General features: G+C 50.0%; 1 protein-coding gene across 5 annotated transcripts in view; it reads left to right on the plus strand.

The window, feature by feature from the left end:
- Window positions 1–15923, plus strand: part of LOC119400278 (uncharacterized) — a 132934-nt gene that overhangs the window by 908 nt on the left and 116103 nt on the right. For 2 of the 5 annotated variants that reach the window (XM_049418018.1, XM_049418021.1), the window contains exon 2: window positions 1018–2591. The exons of 2 other annotated variants lie outside the window; for them this stretch is intronic. In XM_049418018.1, the coding sequence (XP_049273975.1) occupies window positions 1018–2591 (1574 nt within the window). Of the gene's footprint in view, window positions 1–1017; window positions 2765–15923 lie in introns of those variants that run through there. One more of the 5 variants, XM_037667297.2, reaches the window with a different exon arrangement.

The following is a 15923-nucleotide window of genomic DNA, read 5'->3' on the forward strand; positions in this document are numbered from 1 at the left end:
CAACCTACTCGCAGCCGTATGAAAAACGCGGTTTATGTATTTCTAAGGCACAAAGCATCCTAATTGATTACTGAGTCTAAAAAAATCACATCTGCAGAGGGAAGTATCGGTAGCTTCCATAGCGTCGCAACTCAGTTATGAAAGGCAGCATACTGTTCCAGCTTTTCATTAATAACGGTCAAAGCGCGGCAATTGTGCATAGTTAGGATGTATTCTAGTGTTAGGCTGCGCTCGAACAGGGGTTAACTTAGGCTTATGCCAAAATTTGTTGGAGAGGACTTGTTTTTGGCGTAACAAAGCTTCAAGAGAGTTGTACTGGTGAAAGCAGCTTTCGTCACGGGGCCGTTGTTTCCAGAGGCTTATCTTGTAAGAGCGCCGTTCAGTAGTTAGCGTGATACGCATGCGTGAAGAGACAGCGTGATGAGTATCTACATCGCATGTGCCAGTTCTTCGCGGCGAACACGTCGGTTCGTCTACGCTGTAGCTTACAGCCACTGCTTACGGGAATTTTATGCAGAGGTGAGTTAATGGAATGCAGAATTGAAGTTTGATGGTGTGATTTAGCACAACGGCAAAGCTGTGGCGTCATCTCGTCACGAAGAGCAGCTGCCCTAAGTAATGTTAACGGTCACCGATTTAGCAACTGATTTCTTGCTGTCATGACAGGGTGGGGCTAGGGAGAACTCTTTAGAGTAGAAGATAGCAGAGATGGTCACTTTCGCATTGTTCGCAATCGTACTTCCCAGTCGTGTTCAAGGGACCCTGCAACACATACTGGCCAGCATGACGGAAGTGTGCGACTTTCAGGCTGTTTCGTGATAAATTTAAGAGTTGTTGAAATGCCCCCTTAATTACCTGCAGTGGCCGGTACTTCATGGTACGCCATGGTTCTTTCATGTGTCCCATGCCGCATCATTTCTTGAACAATCTTACGTTTCTTTCAAAGAAGATTTTTAATGCAGACCTCTTTCATTCTCTGATCAGCTTAGCCTCAATTCGCCACCTTTCTCTGCACAGGAGCATTCGAGAAGACCTTTTCAAAGCTATCTCCACGATGGCCAACCTGCGAGAGCTGGTAGTCCTCGGCTGCGGTGCGGCGCCACTGGCCTTACTAGACGCCATATGTCAGCTCCTCGTGGACACCATGTGCCTGGTCACTCTCTCGATGCCCGGAATTGTCTTGGACGAGGAAGGCGGGACGTGCCTTATATACGATCTCGTGCACAACACTACCGTCGAGAATCTGTGCGTACACGTCAGCATCCTGCATTCGTACATGCCGAATGGACTATCCAAGTTCTGCCGCTTTCTGGCCACTAGTGTGCTGCTGACCTCGCTGAGCATGCAAGGCATGCGTTCGGATTCCGACAGCACATGCGCGGATCTCAAGCGCATCGTCGAAGCGCTCGCCCTTCGCGGTGAGCTCGAGCAGCTTCGACTCACGGGCTTCCTGCTAAACGCCGAGTGCGCGGCTCTGTTCGCCCACCTAGTGTCTCGAAATGGAGGGCGCCTTCGAAGCCTCGACATCAGCGGCTGCCGGTGGTGCATACCGAAGTCGTTGCCAGAACACCGACGAGCCTGTAAAGCTACTCGCGACGAACAACCGGACGACCCAGGCCTCACGAAGTCAACGTGTCCCTGGATTCAGGCGTTCGACCGTACTGCGCGAGTGGAGCTGTCGTTTTTAGCCCTCAGCTTCGCGGGACTCGAACCGGATGACTTACAGGCACTGTTAAACGTAGCCGTCACCGTGGAATCTCTCCAGATAATCTCGCTGAGACACGTGTCGCGTTGCAATCTGATGCAAGTTTGCCGAACCATCCGGCAGACCGGAATGAGCAGACGAGTGCGCCTAGAAGATATCTTCCTCGTCGACCGTTCCGCGCTAGCTGAGCTTTGGGAGTTTCCGGAAGCATTGCGTAAGATGGCGATCAGCTCTGTCGACTGTGAGAGTCCGAAGGCGTTCGCGGACACGGTACACATGGCCTGCACCTGGTACAAGGTGTCTACGCTGAAGCTCCTGTTGACACAGGAAGTCCTCTCTGACATCCCCACGTTTAACAAGCTGAGCAAGTGCCTGAGAAGTGCTTTCTCGCTAAGCGAACTCGCACTCATCGGTTCCAACCGGCCTGATCTCGACCTCACACTCAAATCGGCAGACCCACCTCACAGCGTGCTTCTCGATGTGATTTCCAGGAACACGAGTCTTCGATCGCTGCGACTGAGCGGGATTCGTCTAGGTAATGACAACTTGTGGTTCGTGGTTGAAGAAATCTTCGCCAGCGAGACCCTATCCGAGATATATTTCGCGTCCTGGGACCCGACCGAGAACGACGACTTCCTCCATATATTTGGCGACCTGTTCTGCGGGAACAAGTCCGTCACCAAGTTGCGCGTTCGGGTATCTACGAACGGTGTAGACGACGAGCGGTGGTTCTTTGTCGAAGATCTCATCAGCCGTAACATGGGATACCTAACGTGTGCTGTGCACTTTCTCTTGGGCGACCAGTCGTCTCGCAGCGAAGCAGCGTTCAAGGCTCTCTGCAACACCCCGGCTTTGAGCATCAAATTTGCGGAGCTAACGAACGGAGGTCTCACGAGGAGAACTACACGGAACATTTCGGGATAGATTCGAACCTTTGTTAGACATTTTCGAGATCGAGTCACATTTTTAAGCATGCTTTTAGTAAGACGGAGAGGACTATCGACGTTCTCTGACACTCTACATGTACACGAGATGAGATATTCTTGCACACAAAGCGTCGCAGGGGCAAACGTTTCGAAAAGCGCTCTTGTCTTGTTCAAGGCGGCAACCTCAACTTATTCAAGGTTGCAACTGTTGCAACCTTGAAGATGTTGAGGTTGTCGCCTTGAACAAGACAAGAGGGCTTGCCGAAACGTTGCTGCAGGGACACCCCGGGTTCAAGAATTTTTCATCACTTCATGAACCTTCCATCTTCTCCACAACTTTTCATTATTTGAATGCACATGTACGCATAATTTACCATTGTGAACGCTGTCATCCACCCATCAATCCATTGACGACGTTCTTGAGCCGTTAATCTTCTGTTTAGCCAGCGAGTTGTCAGAAATGTCGCGGAGGTCTTCGATTGTATCAGCATGAATTTAGTTCCAAGGACGGCCATAATTTTGCTGTAAGTGTCGCACGCTAGATTCATACTTGTTGGTGTTACTGCAACTGTTGCTCCTGCTTATTGCCCTCACCTGTTCACCACTTTCATGTACACCAAAGGACGTTTTAAATTTGACGATGTGAGATTGTCACGGATTTAAAAATTATCTTCGAAATAAATAGGCCGAGTTGCCTAATTACCGTGCCTCTGGACAGCTTCTTTTGCGACAAAGTTTGTCTGCACGCCGTTCTTGTCCCACATGAAACTGCACTGAAAACTATGTTCAGTCGCAACAAAAAAAGATAAGCACAAGTGACTGCAGGACGGAGCGGTAAAATTGCGACGCGTAGCGCTGTTCGAGAGCACGCCTGTAGCGAGAGTGCCAATCACATTCCATTTTCCAACGGGGGGATGGCCGGCATAAAGCAATACCGCTGCTCGCAGTGCCCGCTAAAAAGAAAGAAAGAAAGAAAGAAAGAAAGAAAGAAAGAAAGAAAGAAAGAAAGAAAGAAAGAAAGAAAGAAAGAAAGAAAGAAAGAAAGAAAGAAAGAAAGAAAGAAAGAAAGAAAGAAAGAAAGAAAGAAAGAAAGAAAGAAAGAAAGAAAGAAAGAAAGAAACTCAAGTGAACGCACGTCCGCAGCAACGTTGGTGTGTGGTTTTCTGATAAGCAGCGGCCAAGCCATCATTTCAAATGCAAGTTGTTGGAGTGCTTTCTTCCGGCCACCCCTGCTTTGGGAAATGGAATGTGCTTGGCACTCTCGCTGTCAGCCTGCTCGGTAAGAACAGCGCAGCGTGTCGGAATTTTGCCGCTCCCGCCAGCATTCACTAGTGCTAATCTTTTTCCGTTGCGACTGTACTTTCAAGCAACTTTCGTTTCGTACGTCGCCCTGTGATGCCTCCATACTAGGATTACTCGAGAAAAGCTGCAGAGGCACATAAAAGGGCTAGGAACCACTTTTACAGCGAGTGCCGAGGGACCTCACTATGTAAGTTTATTGCCTGACGAGTCGATTGCCGCAAAAATTTTTTAAATCCTTCAAGAATGAGCGAAATTACACGGGCTTGTCGCGCACTTTAAAGGGCCCCTCACCACGCCGCCTTCAAAGACGAGGGAGTGGTTTTCTACTCGCCTTGGCTACCGTTTCTACAGGCGATATTTCCTCGCCACTTATTTCTTAAAAGCACGTGTACAATGTGAACACTAAGCGTTGAGCCTATCATGATATCGCGCTTGTCGGCTACGCGCTGTTATGTCCGCTTGCGAAGTCGGAAATACACAAACTGAAGTGAAACCAATTTGATCGCGCACGATTGTCATGCGAGACAAGGAAGAACGGGTTGGCGGCTGCATGGCAAGGCAGTGCCGGAGACAATTAACAACTGATATTTCGAGTAAATAGACCAATCGAGAGTATGTACCGTAATGACGTCACGTGAATCACTGTTCTTGCGTCGCGGCGTCACGAACTGCGCCAGAAAGACGATAAACGCCAGTAGAGAATAACGCGTCCGGTTTATGTATTTTGAGAGGCTGGTGAGGGGCACTTTAAATGCTTTCTCTCTTCTGTCATCCCGATGAGCGCGCTGGAAGCCAAGCCACTCGGGGAGGAACGACTCGTGAGAAAGAAGTTAGGTCAGTGCGCGTGATGACGTTGAACGCGCGCGATGAAACTCGATCGCTCTCTCCCGTTGTGATTCCTGCGCGGGGGTGTGGCTCACTGTGTAATCCGTGGTGATTCGTGGCGCGCCCGAAGCCTCTGCGGAGGCATTTCGCTGTTCTGGTAATCCATTTCCTCTCAACTTCTTCAACGACGGCAAGTTGCGCCACCTTTCGCCATGCGCCTGTTCTCGTGATGGCGCTGCGCGTGGTCTCGGAGCCGCGAGATTCGGCGTGACCCAGACGCGCGCGCGCGCGCGCGACAGGATGAAGGCGGCGCTCTCCTCGGGCGGCGCTTCGTAAACGCGTGTTTCCCTACCTGTCCGACGACCTCTTTGGGAATCGCCGGACTACAGCCGGCTTACGGTGCCGTGGGCGGCCCTGTTTATCTTTGTGCTAGCTCCGGTTTCGCACGCTAAGCTGAAGAGCGGTGCCTGGTGCTCGAGCGTGGCCGTGCTGCGCTGAGCAGCGCTTATTGGAGGTCCACGCGCTTGTTGGAGGTCCACACCGCTCGGGAAAAGGAGGACCTTTTCCCGAGCGGTGTGCCAACGCGGCCATTGCCAGCGGTGACATGCTCGCGCTGGCAATGGCCGTTTGGTGTACAGTCCGCTGCGGAAGCCCTTTGCTTCGCCGTTCCCCGAAAGCGGACGTTGTGCTGTGTTAACGTGATCCTCCCGATGAGAGTCTTTGCACTCTTCCTAGAGGGTCAGGGGACTCTTCTAGAGCGAGCCGACCCTGACCCACCAAGAGAGTCACCGTGACTATTTAAAGAGAGTCCTATACGTGGCAAGTCAGAACTCTCCGAAAAGAGTCACGCATACTCTTTTTTTTCTTAGAGTGTGCAAGCTAAGCACTGGGAAATGGTGTGGTCTGGTTTCTGCCGCTAAACTCCTTCATCAAGCGGTGGAGGGACCTTTTTACTACAACGGCTGCCTATTACCTTCCGACAACGCGATGACCCAGAAGGTACGCATCGGAACGGAAGAAATGGATTCCGAAGAACTCAACTGACGCTTTCCGGGAGTGAGGTTGAACGTTCCTTGCAGCGCGAAGTGTGGTCTTGGTGGCGAAGACGGTGTCAGCATTTCGACGTCCATCTGTCACGTCTTCTACAAACTGTACCGTTGGAATTGCGTCCTGGGGCACGTCGGCTTGCAGTTGCAAGAACTCCGCTGTCCCGGAAAGCTGTCCCTGGTGCGGGTCACCTACAGGGGCAGGGGCGGCTGCATGCTACAAGCGTGCAGTCGTCAGGCCCGCATTTTCTTTCGCGTCCTCCTGGTGCAGCACAGATGCGTCGAAAGCCTACACCTGGACGAATGCCTCGTCGAAGGCAGTGGATTCGGCGAGTACCGGGAGTGCGTCGTCTCGACGCTTCGGGAAAACACGAGCCTACGGACGTTAATTGTCGGTAGCCTCTTCAGCGAGTACAGGTGAGTATAGTTACAGTCGGAACTCCGTAGTTATCGAACGTCTTGTCGTCGGGGCAGGTCACAGCTGCTACCTTGAAGCGGCTGCAACCCGCCGCGGTGGTGCAATAGTTACGGGGTCGACTGCTTAACCCAACGTTGCTGGATCGAATGGCGGCCGTGCCCCGCCACGGTGGTCTAGTGGTTATGGCGCTCGACTGCTGACCCGAAGGTCGCGGGATCGAATCCCGGCTGCGGCGGCTGCATTTTCGATGGAGGCGAAAATGTTTGAGGCCCGTGTACTTAGATTTAGGTGCACGTTAAAGAACCCCAGGTGGTCGAAATTTCCGGAGCCCTCCACTACGGCGTCTCTCATAATCAAATCGTGGTTTTGGGATGTTAAACACCAGATACTACTACTACTACTACTACGAATGGCGGCCGTGGTGGCCGCATTTCGATGGAGGCAAAACTTTACGGCATCATGTATGTACTTAGCGCGTTAAAGTACTCCAAGTCGTCGAAATTTGCAGAGCTCTCCACTACGGCGTCGCTCGTAATCACACCCCGTGGCTCTGAGACGTAAAACACAAAAAATTCGTATTCGTTGGGAGAGCTGCGCGCTTCCCCTCATTTGCAATATGTCACGCTGACCTGTTATGCTTTCCTCACAGTGAAAAATATATCATGTGTGGTGTCAGTGCGGCGTCGTCCTCTGAATTTATTTTGCGATAGACTGCAGCCCGATCGACTGATTTGATATTTTGGGCGCGTAATTTGTCAGTACTTGATTTGTGTTCTTTACGCCATAAATTGCGATGAGGGCAGAAATTAATAGTGAGGAATAGGGGTTTGTTGGCGTACTGCAACGCCAAAGTCGTAGTCGCGCAAACTGCTGACAAAGCGAATGCAGACGTGCCCACAGCCCGAAGTAACACTACACGACGACCAACATTGATAAATTACTATCAGGTCGCTGAAATAGTCAGGGCGAATTCGGATAGCAGCAGTTGGCTTGCAGGTATTGTGGGGGACTCGCATGCGCACACATCTAGTTTGTTTCAAACTACTTAAAAGATGTCGGATTTCTTTCTCGAAGAATTCGGTTTGAAAATTGTGTTCACTCTCAGATGAACTCAATGAGGCAGAATGTTTCTTTCTTCACACAGGAGCATCCGAGAGGAACTGTTCGAAGCCATCGCCACCATGACAAACCTGTGCGAGCTGGCCGTATTAGGCAGCGCCTCAGGGCCATCGGTCGTGCTTGACGCGGTTTGTAAGCTTCTGGTGGACACCACATGTCTCGTCACTCTGACGATTCCTCGACTCGTTTACGACGACGGAAGCGCGACTCGTCTGATCGCCGCGCTTCGGCGCAACAAAACCGTCCAGAACCTGTCGCTGCACGTCAGCGTCATGCATTCATATACGCCGAACGGAATTCCCAGGTTCTCCCATTTTCTGGCCAACAGCACTCAACTGGCTTCCCTGAGCGTGGAAGGTGCGGACACGGATCCCGTAACCACGTTCCAACACATCAAGTGTATCGTTGCGCCGTTCCGAATTCGCGGCAACGTGCAGAAGCTCCGACTAACAGGCTTCCTGTTAAGCGCCCACTGCGCGTGCCTCTTGGCTGCCCTCGTGTACGGAAAAAAAGTGTGCCTAAAGAGTCTGGACATAGCCGGCTGCCGCTGGAGACCGAAGTCGCGGTTACAACGAACGCACGACGCTGGACGTAGTGACGGCGAACAGTTGGGTCGACCCACAATCGCGCACCGCAGCTGTCGCTGGTTTCAGGCGTTCGACCCCACTACGCGAGTGCAACTCTCGTTTGTGGCCTTCAACTTTGAGGGACTCGAGCCGGAAGACCTGCGGCTTCTACTCGAAGCCGCCCTTACCGTGGAACCTCTCAAAACTATCTCGTTGAGAGACGTGCCCCTGGAGAAACTGAAGACAGTTTGCCGAGTGATCCGGGAGACCGGAATGAGCGGACGAGTCTCTATTGAAGGTACCTACCTCATCGATTCTTCCGGACTAAATGATCTTCGGGGGTATCCGGAAGCGTTGTCTAAGGTGGCGATCAGGTCCTTCCCCGGGCAGACTCCGAGGACGTTTATAACTGCGGTCGACCTGGCGTGCTTGTGGTATCGGGTCACCGTTCTCACCCTCAGCCTGGCGCAGAGCACCATTTCGAATGTCTACATGTTTCGCGCACTGTGCAAGTGCTTGAGCACCACCAACTCACTGAGGGCACTGTCGCTGACCGGATGTGACGACGCGGATCTGAGCCGTAGTCTTCGAGTGGCACGTCACCCTCACAGCTTACTCCTCGATACGATCTTTAAGAACGTGACAATCCAAGCACTGCGCCTGAACGGGCTTCGTATGGGCAAGGACAACCTATGTTTTTTTGTCACTGAAGTGGTCGCCAGCAAGACCTTGTGCGAGCTCGCCTTCGTATCCTGTGACCTCGCCGAAAACGACATGTTTCTTAGGCTACTGGCCCCCATATTCCACAAAAATAGGACCATCTCTTGCATGCGTCTCCTGGAATCTACGGACTGCGCAGGGGACGACTGGCTCGTAATTGAAAACGTCATCGGCCGCAATATGGGACACCTGACGTGCGCGGCTCACTATTTCGTGGGCAAGGACTACTCGCAGCGCTGCGACGCTGCCCTCGCAGTCGTCTTCGGTACTAACGCCCTCATGAAGAGAGTCGAGGAACTGATAAATGACGACGAAACCACAAACCACTTTCGAAGAAGTTGTGGAGTCTAGACCCGTCCGTGGGAAGTTTCCGGGGAGCCACATTTTTTAGCAAACTTAGACGATGAGGACAGCTATGTTCTGTGATATCATACACATCATTTTATCAGTGACCATTGCGCACTCGGTCCTCCATGAGTCTATCGGCGCTGTTTAGTTGTGCGCTGTGTGCACTGTCGTAGTCATTGAAGAAAAAAGAAATTAAACGTGAGGATTAGCCAGTTGTATAAACCTGTTTCGTTACCACGAGATGTGGCACAAGTTTCCCATTATTATTGTATTTTCTGTTCATAGGTGTATCTTATTACTAAACTCTGTGCTCATATTCATCGCCATTACTGTTTTGACATTGTTCTTGGAAGGGAAAGAACGTTTTTATATTTGACGATGCCTCAGATCTTTAGAAATTGTTCGCAATAAACTGAGTTTTCAAAATCTACGTGCTTCCGGGAGATTTTAAATTCAGCACAAAGTAGGCGGTACGTAGGCTTAAGGCTGAACCTGAGACGCCCCCGAAAGACGCGAACATCCATGGAACTTTTACGAGTCGTTCGCGTGCTCTGTGATGCTTCCAAACACGCCTTGTTGTAGTGAAATTCGGCAATGCAGTCGGTGCATTCGCCATGAAAATAGTCGAAGGCTTGTGCTGGTTCTTTAGGCATGGAGCACTGCACTGTTAATTGTGGACGAGGAGGGGAGCATTTTAATGAGAACTGCAGCGTATTTTTGACATGAGAATATTGCCGTTTTCACAATGTTATTGACAGTCCCGTAGCGGCTAGGTTCGTTGAATTCGCTGAGTCACTCGTCACCAATTATAAATCTACAATGAACGATGTGGCTAAAACGCAGCGTGTAGCAGCTTCGTGCGAGGTCTACCATGACGTCACATCACACCTCGCCGTAGTGTGAACATAGCACAGTACTTTTGGATTGAAACACGGAAATTTATGGCTAACACTCGACGTTCTGTGTTTACAGCGTGTGCAGTTTGTCATATCGGCGTAATTTTTACTGGAAAGCTTATATCAGAGCCGACATTGCATTTAGACGACAGATTTGCAGTGACATGACGCGGTTACCACGAACAATTGCTCGTAGCTGTCGTTGTTCATAGCTGTCGTGAGTATTGTACAGCATTGCAATTTTTAATATGGGGCGAGCGTTGACCGCGGGACATGGTGACGGGATTTCGAACATTAGGCGCAAGCACAGAGAGCACACTCGTGCGCGAGCGCCGTGTGCTTCGCTGTTTGCTTAGTAATAATACGCACTACAAGGCTTATTTGTGCGACCATGTATTCAGAAACAAGTTTTTCATCCAAGACATCGTGTACGATATGTAATACTTTTCAAATGCGCTCGAATTACGGGTAAGATTCTTGGCAGTGTAAGGGAGACTTATGGCGTGTGCCGCGTGTCTAGCGTGTAGACGCAAGGGCGGAAAAAAATTTCACTGGCGTTGAGGGAGTTGGATTTGTGGTCGAGGTTAATCGGCCGCTAAGAAACAGTTTTGCGTCGGAGACGATAAGAGCTTGAGGACAGATTTCGCCCGATTGCCCCTAGCTGCAGCCATTGGATGAAGGTTAAACTGTTATAGCCCGTCACCAAGTACGCTTCCGGGTATCTGCGAACGGAGTAGACGACGAGCGGTGGTTCTTCGTCGGAGACATCAGCCGCAACACGGGATACCTTAAGGCCTGGCCACACATAGCCGTTGCAGCGCGTCGCATTTAGACGCGGCGCCGCGGCATCTCCCTACGGAGGGAGAGGGAGCGTGGCTACACGAAGCTGCGCGCCCTCTTTCTCTATAGGGAGAGGGCGCGACGCCGATGCTAAAAGCCACGCGCTGCAAAGGGTACGTGTAGTCAGGCCTTAACGTGCGCGGCGCACTTTCTTATGGGCCCAGACCATTCGCGACGCAGCGAGGTTGCGTTCAAGGCTCTCTGCAACGCCCCGGCCTTGAGGAACAGTTTCCAGGAGCTAACGAACTGAGGCCCCACTAGGAGAACTACTCGGAACATTTCGGGATAGTCTCGAACCTTTCGTAGAAATTTTCGAGATTGAGTCACATTTCTTAGCATGTTTAAGTAAGACGGAAAGGACAGCCGACGTTGTCTAACCCTGTAAATGCAAACATAATCTACCAGTGTGGGCGCAGTCATCCATCTATCCACTGACAACGTTTCTGAGTGGTTTATCCTCACTAGTAACGATTGAGCTATCAGAAAAATAACAGGGTTATTCGGTTGTGTGAACCTGACCTTAGTATAAAGGGAGGCCACGACTTTGCTATTAGTGTTGCATGCTAGTCTCGTACTAGTCTGTGCTATTGCAATTGTTGCTGACGTTCATTGTCATCATCTGTTCGCATCTTTGGGCACGTTTTAACTTTGACGACGTGAGATCGTCACACATTTAAAAATGCTCTTCGAAATAAATACGCTGAGTTGCTCAGTCGACGTGCCTCTGGACAGATTCTTTTCGACGAGAGCTTGGCTGCACGGCGTTCTTTTCTTGAGGCTGCACACGAAAATGCATTGAACGCCAAGTACGTACTTTGCCAGTTTTCGTGTCGTCGGTGCGCTCTGTGATGCTTCCGTACTAGTACTGCTTGAGAAAAGTTACAGAGACACTTAACTCTCCTTACTTGTATTGAATGCGGAAGCAACAAGGATCATAGAGAGACAGGGAGCAGAGTGGCGCTAGCCCCAGAGTTCACTACAATATTTCCTAGATGGCACTCTGGTGCTGCGGTCGTTCAACGCCCTTGGGAACGATGGGCTGTACTTGTGTCCGCCTATTCTTCGGGCTTGCGGCTTCAAACGCACTAGTAGCTTTGTTTATTGGCGTAATTAGGCTTTCGTTTCGGATAAAAGAATTACTCGTTTTGAGCCTCCTTAGCTGATTTGGTCAGCCTAAAAGGGTCAAGGCAGTGAAGAGGTATGTTGAACTTAACAGCTGTCACGTGACTAACAATCACGTAGCATGATTGTTAGCCACTTGACTAGTTGCTACGCAATTGTTAGTCATGTGACTATTTGTGACGTCATGTTACCTGGTGTTTAGTCACGTGACTAGCGGTTGCAGGATTTGAGCGAGATGACTAGATGTTAGGTGATTTTAACGCGATAGCGTTAGAGAGCTCGTGTCGCAGAAATTCCGGTGTCGGCGACGGCATCGTTGGTTGTGAGCGAAAAATCGTCCGTGACCGAAAAATCGAGAAAGATGCAAATAAAATAAGCAATAAAAATCTTCGGTCCCATTGGGGATTGAACCCGGGCCGTTCGCGTGGCAAGCAGGTGTCCTACCACAAAGCCAAGATGTTACTTGCAACTGCTTTGGAAAAAAACATTACATAAATGCCATGTAGTGGAAGGAGTCTCCTTAACACATTTAATGTTGCATGGCAGAAGCGCACAATCGCGCAAGGCGAGGCTTAACTGCATCAACTGTTTCAGTGCGATTTTCGTGTGTAAAATCTTTGAAGTACACAGGCATGTCAAGACCAATTTCACATCTTTCGCACTCCCATCGGCTCTGGGACTTCTTGCCGTGTGCCTTGCAAACTAAGCACAGCCTTGAGGGATTTTTTTATTTTGTTCGACAGGTGTCACGACGAAACTGAGCCCATTCGGCGATTTGTAGGCGCATTGGCGAGGCCAGCAAACTACGTTTTTTGCGCGACGCCATGCTTCGAAAAAGCCGGTATAGTGCAGCCATCGCCGCTAAAAGCACGACTTACAAACAGCTCCAAGAATGGACAACTATGTCCATTTAGCGGAAAACATAGAAAAAAGCAGCAAACATTAGATAATGTGCTGCCATCTTTGAGACATTCTGGCATTGTGTTGTCTCGACCACGGCCTCCGAGATCAGAAACGCGTGGAGAGCCGTGCGCCCGCCATCTCGGAGGCCACGTCTCGACTACAGCAGAGCCTGTATGGTTCCGACGTTCTAGCACAGGGAAGTGGCCACACTGCACAGTTTGCTCGTCTATGAGTGCCGGCGGGACATTCATGTCAAGTAGTCGCTCTCATGTCAGGGTTGTCCTGGTGACGCTGACGCTTGGCCTCCGCTTCTCGAGCTCAAAGTTCTGCGTCATTTTGGCGTCGTTGACGCCTGTGATCGGCTTCCCGCGCTTGTAGTTGGGGATTCCATGTCACGGCGACGACGCGTCATTTCAGATTCTCTGGCTCTCAGCAAGGCATCTTCATGGCGTTGTTGGAGTTTGACCTCCGCTTTCCTAGCCTGACCACGTCGCGCGCGCGCGCGCGTTTGTGTCTGTGTGCGCGTGCGTGTGTGTGTAACACACATTAATAAGCATGCACTTAGTGGTTGAAGTGCGCCCTAGGGGCCGGATTTCGGTATCGCGTTGAACTCTTAAAGGCGAAGCTTATGGATCCCCCAATTTTTTAGTCACGTGACTGGGTGCTATATGATTTTTAGTCACGTAACCGCTTCGCCCATTATACCATGTGTTGTGGGACCCAAGCAGAATATGAAGAGGACGAAGCAAGCGCGTTCCGGTTCATGAGGATAATTGCTGTTCGCATAGCAGTATGTTCACGTGACATCATGAAGAAAGAAGCTCTCGGTTAGCCCGTATACGAGGGGTATTGGTTGTGAGTTTTCCTCTACCCAGCTGCGCCACGCAGTCGCTCGCTCGGTCTGCCTTGTCTCGCACGATTGTGGTGCGCGATCAACTGATTTCACTTCGTTTTGCACGTTTTCGACGGCGCAAGCGGCGATTACCGCGCGTAACCGAACAGCGCGAACCTGATGGCGGAGCGCTCAGTGCTGACATTGTCCACGTGCTTTATGAACAAACAGGTGGCAAGGAGGAGAGGGGCAGCGGAGGCGAGAAAGAAACCACTCTCGCCTTTGAACTCGGAGAAGCTTAGGGGAACTTTTTCACGGAGCAGCACAGGGGCTCCTGTGCTCTAACGGCTGCCTACTACCTTGGGACCACGTCATGAGCCACAAGATACGCATCGGAACGGAAGAGGTGGCTTCCGAGAGAACGCAACCGACGCATTCCGAGACTAGGTCTGAACGTTCCTTGCCGCGCGGAAGGTGTTGGTGACGAAAAAAGCAGCAGCGTTTCGACGTCCGTCTGTCACATTTTCGATAATCTGTCCCGTTGGAACTACGTCCTGCGGCACATCGGCTTGCAGTTGCGAGAAATCCGCGGTCCCGTAAGACTGTCCCTGGCACGGGTCGTCTACAGGGGCAGGGGCGGCCGCATGCTGCAATCGCACAGCCGCCACGCCCGGATTCTCGTTCGCCTCTTCCTGTTGCAGCACAGCTGCGTCGAGAGCCTGCACCTAGATGACGTCCTCATCGAAGGCAGTAGACTCGGCGAGTACCGGGAGTGCGTCGTCTCGGTGCTTCGGAAAAACGTGAGCCTACGGACGATGATTCTCGATTCGGGCTGCTAAAATGATTGCAGGGCACACAGAAGCGTTTTTATCGGGCGAATAGTTATTTTAATTACCGAACTTTACCCTGAGGCATCAAAAAAAAAAAAAAAAGACAGAGGGAACATGGCAGCTACAAGGGATGAAAAATTTGTCAACACGGGTTGTCGCTAAAGCCGGCGTTTCGACAAGCGGACTTGCCTTCTTCAGTCTTCTTGTCTTCTTCAGGACTTGTCTTCTTCAGTTTGAGATTATTGAACGTATTTGGGTGGGGGTTACATAAAGAGAGATGTATACAGAAAGTGGTGCCTTAGTGCGAACACTGCAATGAGACCTCTTGTTATAAAATGCATAAGAAAATAAAATCTTGAGCAGAATAGCAACAAACAAGCATAGGATGCGTACAAAATAATAGGGGTGGCATTATGGTATGCATAGACAATTACGCTATTTGACACTGAAATACACATAAAAAAAGCTCGGAAAATAAATGACAGCTAACAAGGCTTAATGATGCGATGTTTACTAATCCTGAACTAGTTCTTTACTAGTCCTGAACTAGAAATCTGAACTAGTCCCGGGCCCGGGCTGAGAATTCCGGTCCGTGCAGTGCCATGCAGTGCTCTACTCGACCACCCTTTTCCAGGAGGAGTTTAGAAATATTACCTTTTTTTTTAGAAATATACCTGACTTCCCCTTTTTTTACTTCCAGTTCTATATTTTAGGCCATGGACACAGGCGCCGCAGAAAGTCAGTTGGTTGGTTACGTACTCGGCGAAACCCATCTTTTGGGATCGGCCATGAATCGGACGGTGCCTTGATTAGGCAATAGTTGGCTTGAAGAAAGCATTGCCTTAGAAATAAATGGTTTAGCCTTGATTCCATCATGATATCAATAATTTTTTTTTAAAAACTCTTCAAAATATATGTAAACAACTTTGATCGAAAAAGGAAACATTCGACAAAAAAATACATTTATTCACTCAACATTCTTTTCGTTTTGAATCCCGTAGAAAAGTGCAGACAGCGTAGCATTCGATACTGGTCTCTAATCTTCCTCTTCTCATTATGCATGTGTGTTCGCGGACAATAAACCACATTTTTCATTCGGAGCTTCTGTACTCTCTTGTCCGGTGTCTTCCACAGTATTCATAGACAGATGTGGTCTCAAGTCGAATTAAATTTCTGGTCTGTGCGTGTTTTTTTTTTTGGGAGAAAAAAATAAAAGCAACACTCTCAAATTTACGCAATGTGTAAGAGAACATTTCTATTTGCGAAATGAACTGATGTCGGTTGACGGCAAACAAGCGAAAACATGCGTATTTATTAAAAGCGCTTTTTGTCACGGCCGTCATGATCGGCATCCTCGTAAATGCGTTGGGAAATTCTTCTTCAATATCACAAACCATCTGGAGGCCTATCTCGCAAATGTGGCTTTCGCCCAATAAAGAAGAAATCATCATCAGCGTCTTCATTATGATTGTCTAAAGATTACCGCGTTAGTCTATTTATCTCTGTCCATAATCTTGATTCGAAA

Source organism: Rhipicephalus sanguineus, chromosome 7 (assembly GCF_013339695.2).
Source record: "Rhipicephalus sanguineus isolate Rsan-2018 chromosome 7, BIME_Rsan_1.4, whole genome shotgun sequence".
Lineage (NCBI taxonomy): Eukaryota > Metazoa > Arthropoda > Arachnida > Ixodida > Ixodidae > Rhipicephalus > Rhipicephalus sanguineus.